At 44.0% G+C, this 17,642-nt stretch overlaps 1 protein-coding gene across 1 annotated transcript in view; it reads right to left on the reverse strand.

Moving 5' to 3' along the window:
* Nucleotides 1-17,642, reverse strand: part of LOC147702336 (ATP-binding cassette sub-family A member 10-like) — a 1,673,715-nt gene that overhangs the window by 59,112 nt on the left and 1,596,961 nt on the right. The window contains exon 38 of the mRNA XM_086930968.1: nt 9,812-9,867. Within this exon, the coding sequence (XP_086787094.1) occupies nt 9,812-9,867 (56 nt within the window). The remainder of the gene's footprint in view (nt 1-9,811; nt 9,868-17,642) is intronic.

The following is a 17,642-nucleotide window of genomic DNA, read 5'->3' on the forward strand; positions in this document are numbered from 1 at the left end:
ATCACAATGTCAACCAATACGGCAGAATAAAGAAACGCAGGGCTATTTGCTTAAAAAAAAAATTAACGTCACCTTCTTGTCAACCACAGCAAACTTTGCCGAAGAAAGTTTTTAAAAGAATTTCCTTCTCAGGGAGAGCACGCAGTAAGTTTTAATTCATCAGGAATGTTTTAAGGCTGCCATGAAAGTGAATATGTGCGCTAAAACAGAACAGAACAACAAGCCGTGAGCGTGCACACTCCCGAACTTCCGGTTTCGGGATGTGCACGCTCACAGCTGTTACTACTTCAGAAGATCTGCCTGTGTGTGGGATCCATGGGGTGTTTGCGCTGTTCTTACTGATTTAAAACGCTTGACACGGATAGGCAAGCGTCTGGAACTTACCTCGCATCCACTTTTGACAAAACAATTACTTGAGCACGCTGAAGTTGAAAGCTGGAGCTGTTTGCACCGCAAGGCGCCACTTAGCCACTTACTACACGAATGATTGCCCATGCTAATCTAGGCTATCCTTTAAAATTAAATATACCAAAAATAACCCAGTGGCTTCTCGTACAGTAAGCCGTGAGCTGTGCAAGCCGTGAGCGTGCACACTCCCGAACTTCCGGTTTCGGGATGTGCACGCTCACGGCTGTCGTGGGGCGGGACTTCCGTCTTTGTGAGAAGCCCGCGCCCATGGAGTGGATGGCCAGAGGACCGGTGGCGTCAGGAGTGGCGGCTGAAGCCACTGATGCGGTAAGTGGGGCTTGGCAAGTGGGGCTTGTCACGTGTGTGTGTGTCTGCGCGTGTGTGAGTGTCTGCGCGTGTGTGGGTGTGTGTGTGCGTGTGTGCGTGTGTGTGTGAAAGTGGAGCAAGAGCTGTGCGTATGCCTGTACGTGCGCATTCACGTTACTGAATCGCCGCGCGTGCACCGCTCTAAATCCCTTGAGGAGCGACTCGGCCACAATAGGTCGAGAGAGCTCGACCTAAAAAGGGTATGAAGCTGAAATTCACAGTTTTAACATAGAAGTTGCTAAAGTGCACACAACTTTGAGCTTTACCGGTAGCATTCGCGAGCATTAAAGGAAATTCCAATAGACAGATGTATTTAAAATATGGTCTTTCTTCTATTAATGTACAGCACATTGTGGAGGAAATACACGCGAAACGATCCTGAGTTATGTTGGCCGAAGTATGGGTCGTTTGATATGCGAAAAATTGAGTATGTGGAACAGTGTATGTTTAAACGAAAATCTAGACAAGATATGTTTGAGAGTGTGCAAATGTCGGTGAAAGAAGTATGTGAGCGTGAGAAACGTGAGCAAGCGCTGTTTGAGAAAGAACAACAGAAGAATGTGTATGAAAAAGCGCAAGAATTAAGAAAGAAGGAGGCGAAAGAGTTCGAAGAGAGACTGGAGAAGGAGCGCAGATTACAGATATCTGGCCAATATGCTGTTCGACAACCTCTTTATCCTGTCCTTAATAAACCACAAGATGATTTTTCTTTGTTAGATCATTCTCCGCCTCCGTATGTTGTTCCGTCCGCTCCATCTGGCGAAGATGAGGATTCCGGGGCAGATTCAACGAAACGTGATACACGCTCCATTATACCGGTGGATCGTGCGGCTGAACTTAGAAAGTTTGCTCGACAGTCACTTAAGGATACTGTTGTTGTTTCTGATATTTTAGAGACTTTAAAGGGATGGCAAGACAGAGAGTAGATATATTTTACTGAACATTTTGCAGACAAAGTTGTTGACATGTTTCGAAAAGTTTCTGATGTTCTTGAACCTGATGATGTAGCAATCGATTGTAAGCAATTACATAAGGGTCTTTTTACTCTTTCCCAGGTGACTGACACGATCAGGCGGCTGGTTAAACTTCGAAATGAGGCACTTCGGCTACGGGAGGAGAAACAGAAAGCTAGAACAGACGAACGACGGGGATAGGTTGACGGGAAACAATCATCTATTTTTGAAACAGATAAGACCGCGATAGTGCCTGCAAAGCCTATGCGAGAGGCCGCTCCTTTATATGTTCCTCCTAAAGGAGCGGGTACAAGTGACGATAAATATTCTTTAGATGCTAAAGGGTATTTTATTTATAATTGGGTATATACTCCCTGGAATAGAGCAGATGTTATGGCACTTAAAGCTGCATTGCCTGATCCGCGTAAAAATCCTGCCGCTTTTTATGAGGAAGTTGTGGGAGCCTTAAATTCTTGTACCATGACATTAGCTGATATTGATTTATTTTTCGGGCTAATATTGCCGCCTGATATGTGGAAATCCATGCGTAAAGTCGATGATCGCGCAGCATATGGGGCGTTATGGAAAGATATAGAGAGGGAAGATGAGGACAGGGAACCAGCAAAAAAGCCATGTCAGTTGATTTTAGATCTTCCCGGTGCAATATTAGCTAAGTTAAAAAGAGATTACCCCTCCTGAAAAGATTGATTGGACTATTGTAGCATCTAGTAAGCAAAAGACAGATGAATCAGTTTCAGATTTCTTCAAACGTTTTGAGGAAGCTTTTCATGATTTCAGTGGCCAGTCGCTAACGGACGATACGGGCCGACACTTGTTTGTAGATAAGTATGTAATGAATCTATTACCAGGAGTCGCTAGCCGTTTGAAAGCTAGCGAAAGCTCTTGGACCATCTCTTTTCCGGCATCTATCTTGATGATGGCTCAATATTACGAGCGTCAGGAACTAGAAGCGAAGGGTAACGAGGACAAAAAGTCTAAAGAATTAAAAACAAAGGTTATGTTGTCTCAGGTTTATGGTCCACCTCTTTGAGGTGGCGATAGAGGCGGAGGGGGATTTTCTAATTCCTCTTATACTCGTCCCTCTTTGGCCGTTGATAATGTGCGTATTGTAGGAAATTTGGTCATTGGGCAGATGAGTGTCCATTGTTGCGCTCACAGCGCTATGTTCGTGGCCGAGGATCTATGAGGAATCGCTGGGGGAACTCAGGACCCAGAAGTGCCATGAATGATCGTGCTAGGTTTGATTCTAATGTGCGGGTACAAAATGGGTTCAATACTTTTGATAGGCGCAACCAATACCAGATGTCTGATTATGTGCAGCCTGAGTTGCATGATTCTGTTTATGCATAGGATTGCGTAGGATGGGGTAAGGAATCAGTTGAAGTTCCAGTAGATCAGAGGGGTCCTTATGTTACAGCACATGTTTTGGGTTCTACTGATCAGTTTCTGGTTGATACAGGAGCTACTCATAGCGCTTTGTCTAAACAATTTGTTCCAAGGGCTCCCCGGTCTGGCTTAACGATTACATCGATAGGGTTCGATGGAACAACTTCCCTTAGCCCATTGTCACAACCACTTGCATTTCATGTTGATAAGTTTGCTGCTCCATGCCCGTTTTTGCTTTCCCCAAATACACCAGATAATATTGTGGGTCTTGATATGCTCAAGTATTTCAGAGCCACAATAAGATGTACCCCTGAAGGAGTGCGAGTGATTTTGAATGACAATTACCCAGTAATAGACAGTGTTTGCATTATTCAAGAGGATGCTGCATTAGCCTCCCTACCTGAAACTCTGTGGGCTACTTCAGATATTGATGTGGGTCAGATTGTTATTCCACCAGTGCATATAAGTGTAAAGGAGGGAGCTGTGTCGCCACGCCTGCCTCACTATCGCATTTCATAGGATGGTGAGGAAGCACTCATACGAATTGTACAGGATCTCATTGAAGTTGGAGTTGTTGAGGAAGTTCCATTTAACATTTGTAACAGTCCGATCCTCCCAATTTTGAAGAAAGACACTGATACCAGGATTTACAGATTTAATATTGATTTACGGGAGGTAAATAAGATAGTGGTACCACAATACCCAGTGGTTTCCGATATCACCACACTTCTTACTTTAGTTCCACCTACTGCAACTACGTTCTCTGTTATAGACCTGAAGAACACTTTCTTTTCGATCCCTATTCATCCTGATAGCCGATATTTGTTCGGTTTCACTTTGAATAATCGATCGTATAGATTTTGTAGAGTTCCTCAAGGCTATACTGAGAGTCCTAGTATTACAGCCAAGCATTGAAAAGACAACTTGATTCTTTTGTTCTACCCGAGGGTGTGGCGCTCATACAGTATGTTGATGATATTTTGTTGGCAGCCAATACCCCTGAGCAATGTGAGAAGTGTACTTTGTCTTTGCTTTCTTTCCTTGCCTCACATCACCATAAGGTATTGAGAAAGAAACTGCAGTATTGTAGACCAAAGGTAACCTACTTGGGTCACCTTTTGTCTAAGGAAGGGCGTGCACTCACATCAGATCGCATTCAAGCAATTCTAGACACACCAGTACCTTCTACACAGAAAGAGGTTCGAGCATTTTTAGGTCTTACTTCTTTTTGTAGGCAATAGGATTTTCACATATCACTAAACCCTTGTTAGCACTTTTGACAAAAGATACCCTAATACCCCACCCTTGGACAGATGAATGTGAGAGTGCTTTTCGACAGTTGCGACAAGCCCTTTGTTCAGCACCAGTGTTAGGTACCCCAGATTACAGGAAGCTCTTTACATTGTACGTACACGAGAGGGATGGATGTGCATTGTCAGTCTTAGTACAGACGCATGGTGATAAGCAACGCCCTTGTGCATATTTCTCAGCAGTACTTGATCCTGTCGCTCGAGCGTTGCCTGGCTGTTTTCGCTCGGTTGCAAGAACAGCAGCTGTGTCAATATGCCAGAGTGAAGGGATAGTTTTATCACATAAACTGTTGGTGTTGGTACCTCATGCTGTTGATGCCCTTTTGAATCAAATAAAGACGCAGCACTTAACTAGCGCTCGTCTAACAGGATATGAGCTGACGTTGCTAGTTCCTCACATTACATTGAAAAGATGTGCAACACTAAACCCAGCCACGTTGTTGCCATTTCCTGCGACTCAGCCTGAGGCACAGGAAACACACGATTGTATTTTTCTGACTGAGGAACAGACATAGGGTCGTATTGATTAGCAAGATACGCCCCTTCCAGATGTAGATGGAGAACTGAGGGTCGATGGGTCTTGTCTGAAGTTACCAGATGGTACAACTTCAGCCACATATGCAATTACTATGCTTCACACGATAGTAGAGACAGCTTGCATACCACAGAAGTCAGCTCAAGCAGCGGAACTAATAGCTTTGACGCGAGCGTGTGAGCTTAGTACAGGTTTGTGTGTGAATATTTATACAGATAGCTGCTATGCTTTTGGAGTTGCGCATGACTTTGGCCTGCTCTGGAAGGAAAGAGGCTTTCTGACATCACACGGGATGCACATAATGCACGGAGAACTAGTGCATAATCTTTTGACTGCATTAACATATCCAAAGAAAGTAGCTATAGTGAAATGCAGTGCGCATAAAAAGGTGACAGATAAGGTAGGACAAGGAAATGCTTTTGTAGATCGAGTGGCACGTGAGACTGCGATGCAGCCTGATACTATTTCTATGTATGTAGTGAAGTCACAAGCTGAGCGGTGGCACGATGCTACGAAGGAAGTACTAGAGATACAGAGGACCACTTCTGACAAAGAACGGGAGCAATGGTCCAAGGATGGAGAGTTGGATGATGAAGGTTGTTGGCGAAACAAACAGATGGATAGATGGAAGTTGCCTATAGCTTTTGTACAACCTATGGTTCAGATGGCACATGGGCTAGCACATGTTGGAGCTTCAGCAATAGTGAAATTGCTTACACAAGTTTGGGAGCATCCAGAAATTGCTAGCACAGCTAAGAGAGTAGTACAGTCCTGTATGATCTGCCTGCGATTTAATCCTGGAAAAGGGACACGAACTCCAGCAGGAGGATTTGCTACACCGACTCCACCTTTTGAAGTTTTGCAGATGGATTATATTCAGCTTGAACGCTGTAATATTCTAAAGTATGTCTTAGTGGTGGTATGTGCCTTCAGTAAATGGATTGAGGCATACCCCACAAAGGACAATACTGCAATTACTACGGCAAAAGTGCTTTTGAAGGAATTCGCTATGGTGTTTGTAGATTTTTGTGAAGTGATAACGGACCTCATTTTGTAGGTGGCGTTATAAAATATGTCCTGAAAGGATTAGGGATCAAACAGAAGTTTCATGCAGTGTTCCACCCACAATCAGCAGGATTGGTGGAAAGATACAATGCTACTCAGAAACTGAAATTAGCTAAGATACAGGCTTCTACTTCTCTGAATTGGCCAGATGCGTTGCCACTGGCATTGTTGTCAATTAGATCAGTGCCTCATTCTCGAACAGGTCTCACACCCTATGAGGTCCTGTTTGGTAGGCCCATGAATATCTGGGGAATTCCTAAACCGAGTTCTGTGTATGATGTACCTTGTGTCTTAATGAATGACTATTTGGCACAATTAACTGATAACTTGGTTTCTATTCATCAACAGGTTCAAGAAGCACTTCCTGACAGATCCACAGGTGAGGGCCATAACCTCCGGCCTGGTGACTACGTTCTTCTAAAATCCTTTGAGAGGTTGAGCAGCTTGGCGCCAAGGTGGTCTGGGCCAGAGCAAGTGCTACTTGCCACGAGAACAGCAGTGCGAGTCACGAATCGGAAAAACTGGGTCCATGGTACCCATTGTCGCCGAGTACTTCCGACTTTGGTGGAGCCTGCTGTGTTGACCGACCATCGAGAGATTCTGACTGCGGAGAGAGGCCGTGCTGTGACACCTGACGGATCTGAGGAGTTCTTCCCGGACCAGACAGTCCCTGGAGCAATGAGATATAATTTGAGACCGAGAGAGAAATCTGCAGCATTTGTGTAAGTTGTCTGAGCATTCCCTGGGTCAGTGAAACGGAGAGTCAATGTGGCAAGGGGAGGGGATCAGCCCTGCATTAGAGTAGTGACACCCATCTTGGCCCGTGGTGAAGAAATCAACAGCTACCCAGGGGTAAGAGCTCTGACAACTACTTTAGTTTCAGGAAGATTTGTTTTGTGTTGTGACTAAAATGGAAAAGAAGAAGAAGATTTTTTGTGCTGTAGGGTTTGTTGTTGCTTTGGTGATTGCGGCAACAATAAATTGGTCTGTTGAGGAGACAACTCCTGCTCGCGAGTTGTTTATTGTTACTACACCTACACCAGAGGAGCATTATTTCTTTACGCTCCCATATCAAGAATTGAAACATCGACAATCTTATCTCAATATTACCTTCATTCAAATACTACATCATACCCACATCGTTACGAACGCTACAAACTGTTGGATTTGTGGGATGATGCCTGCGCATCAAAATAAAGGAGGTACACCATTCATACCTCTCCCTTTTTCGCATAATGGCTCTTGTCGAGCCTGGTATACTTTGCTCTTTGCGACCAGGAAGCCTACAGTGGGCAGACTGCTTTTCCGGTTAAATGAAGAGTGCCATCAAGACAAAGATGGGTATCCCCAGGCGAATGGAACTAAATGGGAGTGGGAGGAATATCGACCGGACAATATTTCAACGCCATATATCATCACCAACACAAGAGACTCATCCAATGCCGAACATTTTGTTATTTCTGTTACTCAAACACAAGCGGAACTATGTGTACAGAGCATTGGACATATCCCTGTGGGGGTCACTGAATGTATTACTGTATTGAACATAGATGGCTTTAATAATAGTACCTTTTTAGCTTCACACAATACTTATTTTGTGTGCGGAAATCGTGGATATTATCGACTACCGGCCGGCTGGACCGGCATCTGTTACGTGTAATTTTCTGTCCTCCTGTATTTCTGGCACCTCCATTGTATCATCAAAATCTTAAATTGTTCAACAATATTACTGTAAATAGATACAAGAGAACTTTGACTACTGATAGCATTGATCAAACCGACACTAGCCTACAACAATATATAGATTTTAATTTAGGATTGTTCTTTTTTGTGGGTGCTGCATTAAACAGCAGAAAGGTGTGACGACTGACTAGAGTAGTGGAAGCTGTAACAGATCAAACAGCTGTAGCTTTAGGAAACATCACTGAAAAATTGCAAATTGCTAGAATTGTAGCTTTGCAGAATAGAATGGTGTTGGACGTTATGCTAGCAGATAGAGGTGGTGCATGTCGTGTTATAGGTAGTAGCTGCTGCATGTTCATACCTGACCACACCCCATCAGTGTACAAAGCGAATAATAATCTTCATAAAATCGCTGCAGACCTTCACACAGAAAATGGTACATGGACTTTCACAGGGTGGCTTTGGACTCTAATTTCTGCCTGGGGCTGGAAAGTATTAACAGCTCTATGTATAATAATTGCAATTATTTTCACTTGTTGTATATGTATTCAATGCAGTCCGATGATATGTTCTATGTGTGTTACTGCTTGTATACCGACTAAAAGCATTATTGCAGAAGTCAAAATGCAGAATGATTTGAAAAAGGAGATAGCTGGTAGGATGGCCATTGATGTAAGAGATGAGTACCTAGCTTTTCCCCGGAAATCAAATGTCTTCAGCTAATGCTGAAAGGGTCGTCTGTTGTTAATCAGCAGCGATTAGGTTAAGCATTAGCAGAAGACATGCTTCATTTGACCATTATCGTAACAAATGTGCCGACTCCATTTTGTATTTACAGCGGCCATTTTGTATGCCATACATTGCCATGTGCTCGTCATGTGCTTTGTCCTACCCTTCTTGTTCACTGCGCCTGAAGTCTGCCCGGCAACAGGCTATTTTTAGTAATCACCGCTTCCAGCATGTCCAGACATGCGCAGTAGGGTCAATGACCGTTACTAATTGGTTTCAGATAGGAATGTGTTTACCAGTTACCGAAGACTGTTAACTCCGCCCATCTATCGATTGGGCCTTCTAAAATGTCCTTGTATGGTCATGAAACTTCTCTTGTCTTCTGTACCGCCTTCTTTTGAGCCCCCTCATTGTGTATAAAAGGGGCCATGTGCTTTAGTTCGGTGTGCTACTAGATACAATACTGAAGGGTATTGTGTGGATTGTAGTACCACCTTTAAAGGTTTAATAAACTTTGCTTTTGTATTTTCCAGTTTCATTGCCAACTTCTTCCTAAGGTCTGAGGACTCTGTGCAGAGAAGGGCGAACCCCTTGCACTAAGTAGGCCTAGCTGATGTTTGCTTACGACAAGTTCCATGATCAGGATGAAAACCAAATTGCTCCTCCTCAAGCCATACAGAATCCTCTAGATAGTGCAACAATTATGAACTTATATGACGTTCTAAAGGTTTTATTGGAAAAGGGAGAAGGGAAATGGGTCTAAAGCTGGCTAGGTCAGTGGGGTCAGACAGAGTTTTTTTCAACAATCACTTAACTATGGCTTTCTTCCAACAGCCAGGCACCTTCTCAGTTGCAACAGAGTAATTGCAAAGTTGTCGGAGAGGGCCTGCAAGCTCTTCTTCCCATATTAACCATTGCTTTGGTAGCATAGGGTCCAGCGGTGACCCTGATTTTATAGCCCTGTATAATGTTTTAAAAGCCTCGACAGGGTACCGCTTTGGCTGTCATCTTACTGTAACTGTATATGGAGATGAGCTAGATTTGGTACCATTACCGAGGAGGCCACACAGTGTCCTCCGCCTTCTCCCTTAGCAATTATTATAATAGGAGGCTATTGGGAGGCTGAGTGAGCGACTGGGGTCAACCCTGTAGTGGTGCAAGGGGTAGAAGTGTGATTGCCACTACCACAACCCTTTTGGTAAGCCAACATCCACTCTCACATGTTTCACAAGCACAATAGTCCTGCCTCTGAACTTGATTGACCACACAGTTTACAAAAGTATTGACTGTAACTGCAGTTTACACCAGTCCATCATGCCCCCATCATTATCAAAATTCAAAGCTGAGTACTGTACCTGCTCCAGGGTGGACTGTGAAAAGCTGTACTCCTCCAGGTTAAATGTCCGCTTAACTTTAGGGGGAAAAAAAGTGACAAGACACAAGTTACACAGGGAACCCACTGAAAGACCCACAACAGAGAATGATTGATTTCACACAAGCCCATTAAAAAAGCAGAAGTTGCTTTTAAACAATAAAACTAGGATGTTACTTTTACAGTGCAGGACTAGTTTTTGGAAGCAGGCAAATGCTAACAAAAGAATACATATGTGGTTACAGGGCACTTCAGCAACTTTTTATTCAAAATTCCTCTGAGTCCGAAAGTAAGCAGAGACAAGGCTGAATCCCTTTTCTGACTTCAGACCGAGCACCACAGCTGCCGGCCATAACTCTTGACTTTGCTCTTGTCTTCCAGGGCTATATACCACAGTTGGGGCCCGATGTAGGTAAATCCCATTTACCGATTTTGAAATACCGAATCCTACCGATTCGGTATTTCAAAATCGGTAAATGGTATGTAGGTCCCAACATCTGGATTCGATACCGAATCCTTAGCAATTCTTTAATTACCGATTCGGTAAATACCGAATCGGTAATGCCCATTCATTCCTATGGGCTTTGAAGCCCATAGGAATGATTAGGCATTACCGATTCGGTATTTACCGAATCGGTAATTAAAGAATTCACAAGGGTGCAGGGGGTGTCACTTTGACACCCTCTGGCACCCCCAAAACAGGCACAGGTGCCATGTGGCAGGCATACCTGCCCTAAGGGCAGGTCTGCCTGTCACATGACATAGGTGTGCATGCACACATGTGCATGCACACCGGAATCGGTATTTTACCATGGATTTGTATTCCATGGTAAAATACCGATTCTGTAAGCCATGTGCAGAAGGTACATTGCCTACCTACATTGCATTTTCGGTAATTTTACCGAATCGGTAAATATTACCGAATCGGTAATTATTTTACCGATTCGGTACATATTACCGAATCAGTAAATTTACCGATTCGGTAATGATACCGATTCGGTAAAATTACCGAAAATGTGCCCCTACATCTCAATAGCCCTTTACCGATCAGAAACGGCCGAAAATCGGTATTTTCGTCCGATTCCGATCGGTAAAGGGCTACCTACATCGGGCCCTTGGTGCTTTGATTATTTAGGCACCAGTTTTTATTAAAAGAATAATAATAACTAGGGGTCTACTGAATGGATTTTTTTTGTTCTGGTGTCAAATTATTATAATTAATTTTTCTATTTTTCTAAATTCAAGTGAGATTTTTCCTGTGGTGTGCTTTCACTTTATCACTGTGTGGGTGCTGCATACGTACTTTACACATTGCCTCTAAGTTAAACCTGACTGCTTTTGTGCCAGGTTACCAGAGGGTTAAGCACAGTTTAATTTAGTGACTTTTGGGGTTGTTGCTTGAGAAGGTTCTTCGACCCCCATAATCAAATCTAATTTCCTGCAATTGACCATTATATTTAGATCGATATTATAGGTTGTGGGGGTGCGAAAATATATTGACTAGAATACCTGCAGCCTTTGTAAACAATATTTGAGGTGTAGCAGTGGTGTCTCATGTTGGGTGATTGGTGGCTGGTGTGGAGGAAGCCAAAAGAGGAAAAAGTATTCTCCTTGCTGGGGGGGAGTGGAATTCCGCTGTTTTCCTCAGCTCAGAATAAAAGCATAATGAAAGGGTTGATAACTGAAGGGTCAACTACAAATGGGTATGAAAGGGCAGGATTTCCTATACTTTATTTGACTTTGCTTAGGTAAGATTCACAAAACATTCAAATAAATCGTATCATCCATGTAATAAAACAATACATAGTGCAAACAGTACAAAGTGTAAATTCAGCATTAAAACCATCGACCAATTAGAAATAATTTAATTAATAACTATATGGCATTTCTGTTTTTATTTTTATTGCAGGTTCAGAAATAGAAAATGGAAATTCATCCATAATCATGTAATAAACTCTTTCATCTTAAATTATAATCAAAGAAAAATAGAATAGAAAATATGGAAAGAGCAGATACATTCATAATCATGATGTGGACTATTATAATTCTTAAGAAGCTAATACAAAAAGCTAAATAATACACAATCCTATCAACAACTATTCCATCTTGCAATTATAACTTTCACAGAAGAAAATACATGCTAGACCCATGCAAAACCAAAGAGATTTCGCTAGATACAGTGAAAAAAGGACACAGAGACCGAGGCACTCCATTACCGTGAATTCAAAAAAAGTACTGAGATCTGTTATAAGGCAGCCAGAAATAATCTATCATGCGAAAATAACTGCCTCATCTACAACCATTTTAACAATGACACATCACGTTTTATCAGATTCATCAAAGTCACCAACCCGTTTGGCGTACATTTTCACTTTTTTTGTGGACAACAACCAGTTTACTCTGTCGATGATTGAAAACCGGAGGGCTGACTGCCAATGGGCTGAAATGACGGATCTTACAATCAAATAGTGATAAGCTAGGCCCTCCTTTTCCACTTTGAAAGCAGACCAAATGCCTTTTGCTTTACATTAAAACTGCCCGCGCATCTGGTGGGTTTACTTTTTGTAGGTAACTGTAGATAGCTGCTAACACAATTTCCCAATAGGCCAGAAATACTGTGCATGTCCAAATCTTGTGCAGCCAGGTTCCAACCTCCCCCATCTTTGGCAGAATGGTGGACTATCAGAGTTACTTGTAAATGGAAACACGGGTGTATAGTATACCTGCCACTGTGCAAATAGCTGCATCCTTTTAACATTAGCCCCTTGTTCAAATGGGGTTCAATTGACTAACCTCCTCCCAATCTTGGGGCTAATCTGAGCAGCAGGTTTCCCTTGCCTCTTTCTAACTATTGATCCGTGTACAGCAATTTCAGGAGCCTTTTTGGTGTGCAGAAAGGAGACCTACTAACCATCTTAAAGTTCAAAAGCTTGTTTTCAAAAAATGTGGTTCCTGGTCGGCAATTACTCTTGATTATTCTAATTCTTGTGCATCTATATTCTTTAAAGCGCTAAGCAACTGATTGAGTGCAAATTGATCCCACACTTCTCGCCGTTCTATTTTCTGCTGTATGATATCTTGGGTAGCGAGGCCAGTCCTACCGCCTCCCAATGTTGGAGGTCCCTTTTTAGGTCGAGCCTAGAGTCAGCGCACATGCACTGCTCTGCAAGACTTGCTGTTTTGGAGTATGGACTTAAAGCCCTGCCTGCTCTCCACCCATATTTTTCATTAACTTCTGTCTTTGTCCTTCATAAATACAGGCTTCTGATTCAGTAATCGGCGTGTTAGTCCCTCCTTAGTACGCCTTGTCTTCATTTGTAACCTCCCATGGCTACTGGTCCTTTTACTTCGGTGGTTACACGATACGTGTCCTTAAGTTAGTAAGCACTCGTTTCTTTAATGAGTTCTCTTAGTGCATGCATGACGTGCTTTGCTTACACTCAGCGTACCATGCACACTTTTACCTTCAGAGCAGCTGGGGCAATGGCGTCCGCTCTTTTGCAATGCCATAGGTCTCGCATTTAAATACGAGACCTACGGCATTGCAAAGATTTTTTTATGGTTTCTTTTGCCTCCTGTCACAAGGAACCATTATTTTCTCCACTGGTTGGGGCTGGATGTGAATCGAGGGATCCGTTTTTGTGGTTTGGCTTAGCCTGGTTTTGTTGCGTTGACTTTTTTTTCTCTGAGTGATTGGCTGGGACTCAGAAGAATGTGCCGGATGTTCGCGGGTGCCTGTGAGCTCAGGGGTGTCTGGAAGAAGTTTCGGGCTTGGGTCTGATTTGCCGGGAGATGGGTTTGGAGGTCGACAGGGCAAGCGGTATCCGGCAGAGCTTTATACTTCAGGCCCCTGAGGGCTCCCAACTGTCATGTTTCATCTTGTCCCTCCTGGTCCTCACCATATGCTGTGCAAAGGTGCAGGAGCTGAGCCTGCACGTTAGGAGCGTGTGCAAATCAGCAGGGTAGGTCAATATACGCGTGAAGGGGATATGTTGTATATTATGTATTGACCTTGCAAATGGCGTTCTGTGTGCTAGGCGTTCACGATGGCGGGATACTTAATTGGGCTTGCATAGATAGGGAGAAGAGTACATTTTCTGTGCTTCTGCTTTAAATGAGCATAGAAGTCGGTACGCTTGGTGTCAAATGGGAGCTATGTATGCTGAGTGTGCACAACTAGTACCCCTGATCCTGATACACCATATGCAGGGGGTCAGTGTACTGGATATGTGGCAGGATCAGTATACTGAGTGTGCATGTGGGTTGTATACTGAGTGTACCATAGGTCTACAGACTAAAAGCGTATACCAGGATCTGCACGCAGACTTATCTGGGCTCTGTATACTAAATATGAGCCATTGTCTGCATGCGGAATGTCTAGGGAGGCTCTATACTCAGCATGCCTTGGAATATGTGCACTTACTTTGAGATGAAGGGCCCTTGTGCAGAGTCTGCGCCTTCTTCTGTATACGAAGGCATCTTTGCGTTTGTACACCATATCCATGTGTGCAAAAAGTGTGTTTGAACGTTCGTTTTCGCAATACTTATTTGTGTGCAGGATATGTCAAATGTTTATTCGGAGTTTCCTCCCAGAATCTCGTTAAAAACTGTTGACATATACACTTTAGGTCAGTAACAACCACTTTTTTACTCTGAAGCAAAAGCTCTAAGCAGGTTCGTTTGCCAGCATAAGACAAACATCTCCAGGAAAGTCAGCAAACAGAAACGTGTTGGATCAATAGACAGCTAGCTCCCTTGATCCACATAAAAATGCACCACTGCGAAGTAAAACCACGTAGGTAAAAAATAACGTTTTCAAAAGTTTTTTCGACATTATTGGGAAATAGTTCCACGAAAAGGAATGTTACATTATCTAATTTCACAGCCCAGTATTTAAAATATGTTTCCTGTGTCATGATCTAATCCTGTAACTCAAAAAATAAATTGTCAGGTCAGTGTCATGCAATTTACTTTGCAGTCATCCAGTTCAAGAGTTATATAAAACAGACTGTGGCGTTTTTATGCTACACAGTCCACTCTGCTTGCCCAGAAAGGGGGCCAATATAATGCAGTAAAACTAGCTTGCCACAGAGCAGAGTCATACAGTACAGCAGAATAAGTTACATTTTGCTTAAGCTTTACCAGCAAAAGTTAAGTTTGAAACGGAATCATGTGCAGCAACATTTTCATAATTATTTGGCACAACCCAGAAATTCATGTTTTGTAAAAAATTAAGTCTGTGCCATCCTGTTATGTTGAACTTGGCTGGAAGCCTGTTTGTTGGCTAAAAACAAAAAAACAAAGGCCCCATTATTTGGTTTAACCTGTTCCATGCGTCGGACGGCCCCGGCAATTGACGTCTCAGTGGGCGTGTGTGGATGACGGCCGGGGGCCGCCCGAACCCCGCCCACTGTTTAAATCGCCCGCACCGCGGTGGAATTCGCGCCACGGTCAACGGGTTAATTGTTTTAGTATTGTGTGCCTAAAAAAATCACTCAAGCACTATCACATTTGAAACTAACTTGATACAAAGGTCGGCTGCTAGCATAAACTTGAAATGAAGGGCCTTAAGTGGTGATGTGTTTAACTAGGTTGCTTCCACTCTAACAGAGTCGCTGCAACTGTTTTGTAAATATTATCATATACACTGTATAATATGGTAATGTGCCTATTAGTGTCAAAGCCTCCATGTTAAACAACAGTAGATATTATAGCACCCAGCATAATTTGCTGCATGGCTAAATACATCTAAGGTACCAAAGGCGAGACGAATTGCATTGCAAATGCTTGTTGTCATTCCTGGGAGTATGGCATAGACTGATGTTTGGGCATGGACGCTGTGCCATTTAAGATGTATAACATACATGCTCAAAATTTCTTATTGTACCAGTATTGGGGGTCAAACTGGTTGTATTTTAACAGTGGAATAACATAATTTGTCCAGAATCTTGTCAAGAAAAATAAACAAACACAATGGCTCCTAATTTTAATCGCCAAAGTACAAGAATTACAAAGTTAGCATGATAGTAGCATTGAAGATTTGGAACAGCCAGCTCCTCTATCTCTTTAACCAGTCCAAGGGGTATATTCACAAGAACGCGTGATTACTACCACAAGAGTAGCGTAACGCAACTTTCAACATCTCAGCCGACAGCAGAAAAGCAACTCTGTGACAACGTGGATTTCACAACACAGTGGTAGCATGCGATAGTCTGCCAAAACCCGCTATACAACCACCTCGATGGAGACAAAAACACACACCAGAACACCAAAAAACCTGCAATGGGCCAAAGCGCGATGAGGAAATCAGCGATAAGCAGCGCCAGGCCTGCAACACACACCTGGCAGGCAGGAAAAAACACCATAAAAGTAGAAAAAACACCCAAACACAAACTGATCGACACCCAAGCACCATGGAGGCAGGTGGAGCAGGCGCAGCTGACGAGCGCGGGACCTCGTGGACAGGGAAGGGAAAGAACAAGAAGAAGAGGAAGACGAAGTTCAGTCCGCAGGCGGACAGGTACCATGCGGCTACATACATGTGGACATATTGTAATACACCATCTCCCCTTCACATCGCAGAGGCACCATCAACACCTCCTGCAGAGCAGTCCAAGCCACTCTTCACTGATGCCGTGGAGGACAACACCAGCATCGATACCCAAACCATCCAAGACATCATTGACCTCATCCGCCACTCACCTCCAGGATCAGGGCAGCCCAGCTACATTGAGGAGACCCCATCCACTACCCAAAGCACCCAGCAGGAGGCACCCACAGCCCCAGCGCTCCCCCAAGATGCCCTAGAACAATACATGGCCTTCCATCTCTGTGTGCTTGAGTGCCAGAGGGAGACCGCAGAACAGGTGCGGTTGGGCTTCGGCATCATGGCAACCAAACTTGACACCATCCTTGGGTGTGTAGGCCCGCTCCATGATCTCCAATGATCCCTGACTGACATCGCTGGAGTCATGACGTGGAGAGAAGAACACCTGTCCGCTCAGAGTGGCTCCAGCGATACCAGCCGTGAGCTGGCACACATGTGGAGGCTCATGGAGGACATGGTGCTGATTGAGCCAGAAAGGATGGCAGCCACCGCTGCACATCAGCGGAATGTACCATGCCCTGCAGATTCTCATCATGGCATTGCTGCCACAAGGCGTAGCAATGATGAATGCTGCTGCCCCCACACCATCCACATCCCCGCCCCCTGGTGTGTCACTGCCTACCAGTGCAACAGACCTAACCACTCTGGCACCTGTGTCAGTGGCACACAGTGCGGCCGACAATCCTCCTCCAGCCCCTAATGTGTCAGTGGCACACAGTGCCGCAGCCAGTACAGCAACACCCACAGGTGGAGCAGAGCACACATCTGGGGATGAGAACATGGATGTGCCTGTGATCAGAAGGACTCAGTAGCATTAATTTCCGCCACCTGGCCTGTTTCTGCTTGGTCCCGAACATGGCCTCATCACCTTCCACTGACCCCCGATTCACTCAGATGCACTCACCTTGGACAGCGACATGGACTGCCACATCCTGTTTGATGACCAATGGCACAGCGACCAGACTACGAACTGTAGCCTTCCTCTTCCGCATGATTTGTCATCCCCGGATGGACTCTGGCTGGCCCTCCACTGGCCCATATTGTGTAGTGTGCTCGGCATTGCCCTGTACCGCTCCAGCTGCAGAACTGCACTGGATGTGCAATAAACATCCAGTGACGCACTGCTGTGTCATATCTTTCTTCATTCATGTATGAATGTGTGGATGAATGTAGGGATAGTGAGTCCCCTTGCGTCAATGATGCTCAT

Source organism: Lissotriton vulgaris, chromosome 7, assembly GCF_964263255.1.
Source record: "Lissotriton vulgaris chromosome 7, aLisVul1.2, whole genome shotgun sequence".
NCBI lineage: Eukaryota > Metazoa > Chordata > Amphibia > Caudata > Salamandridae > Lissotriton > Lissotriton vulgaris.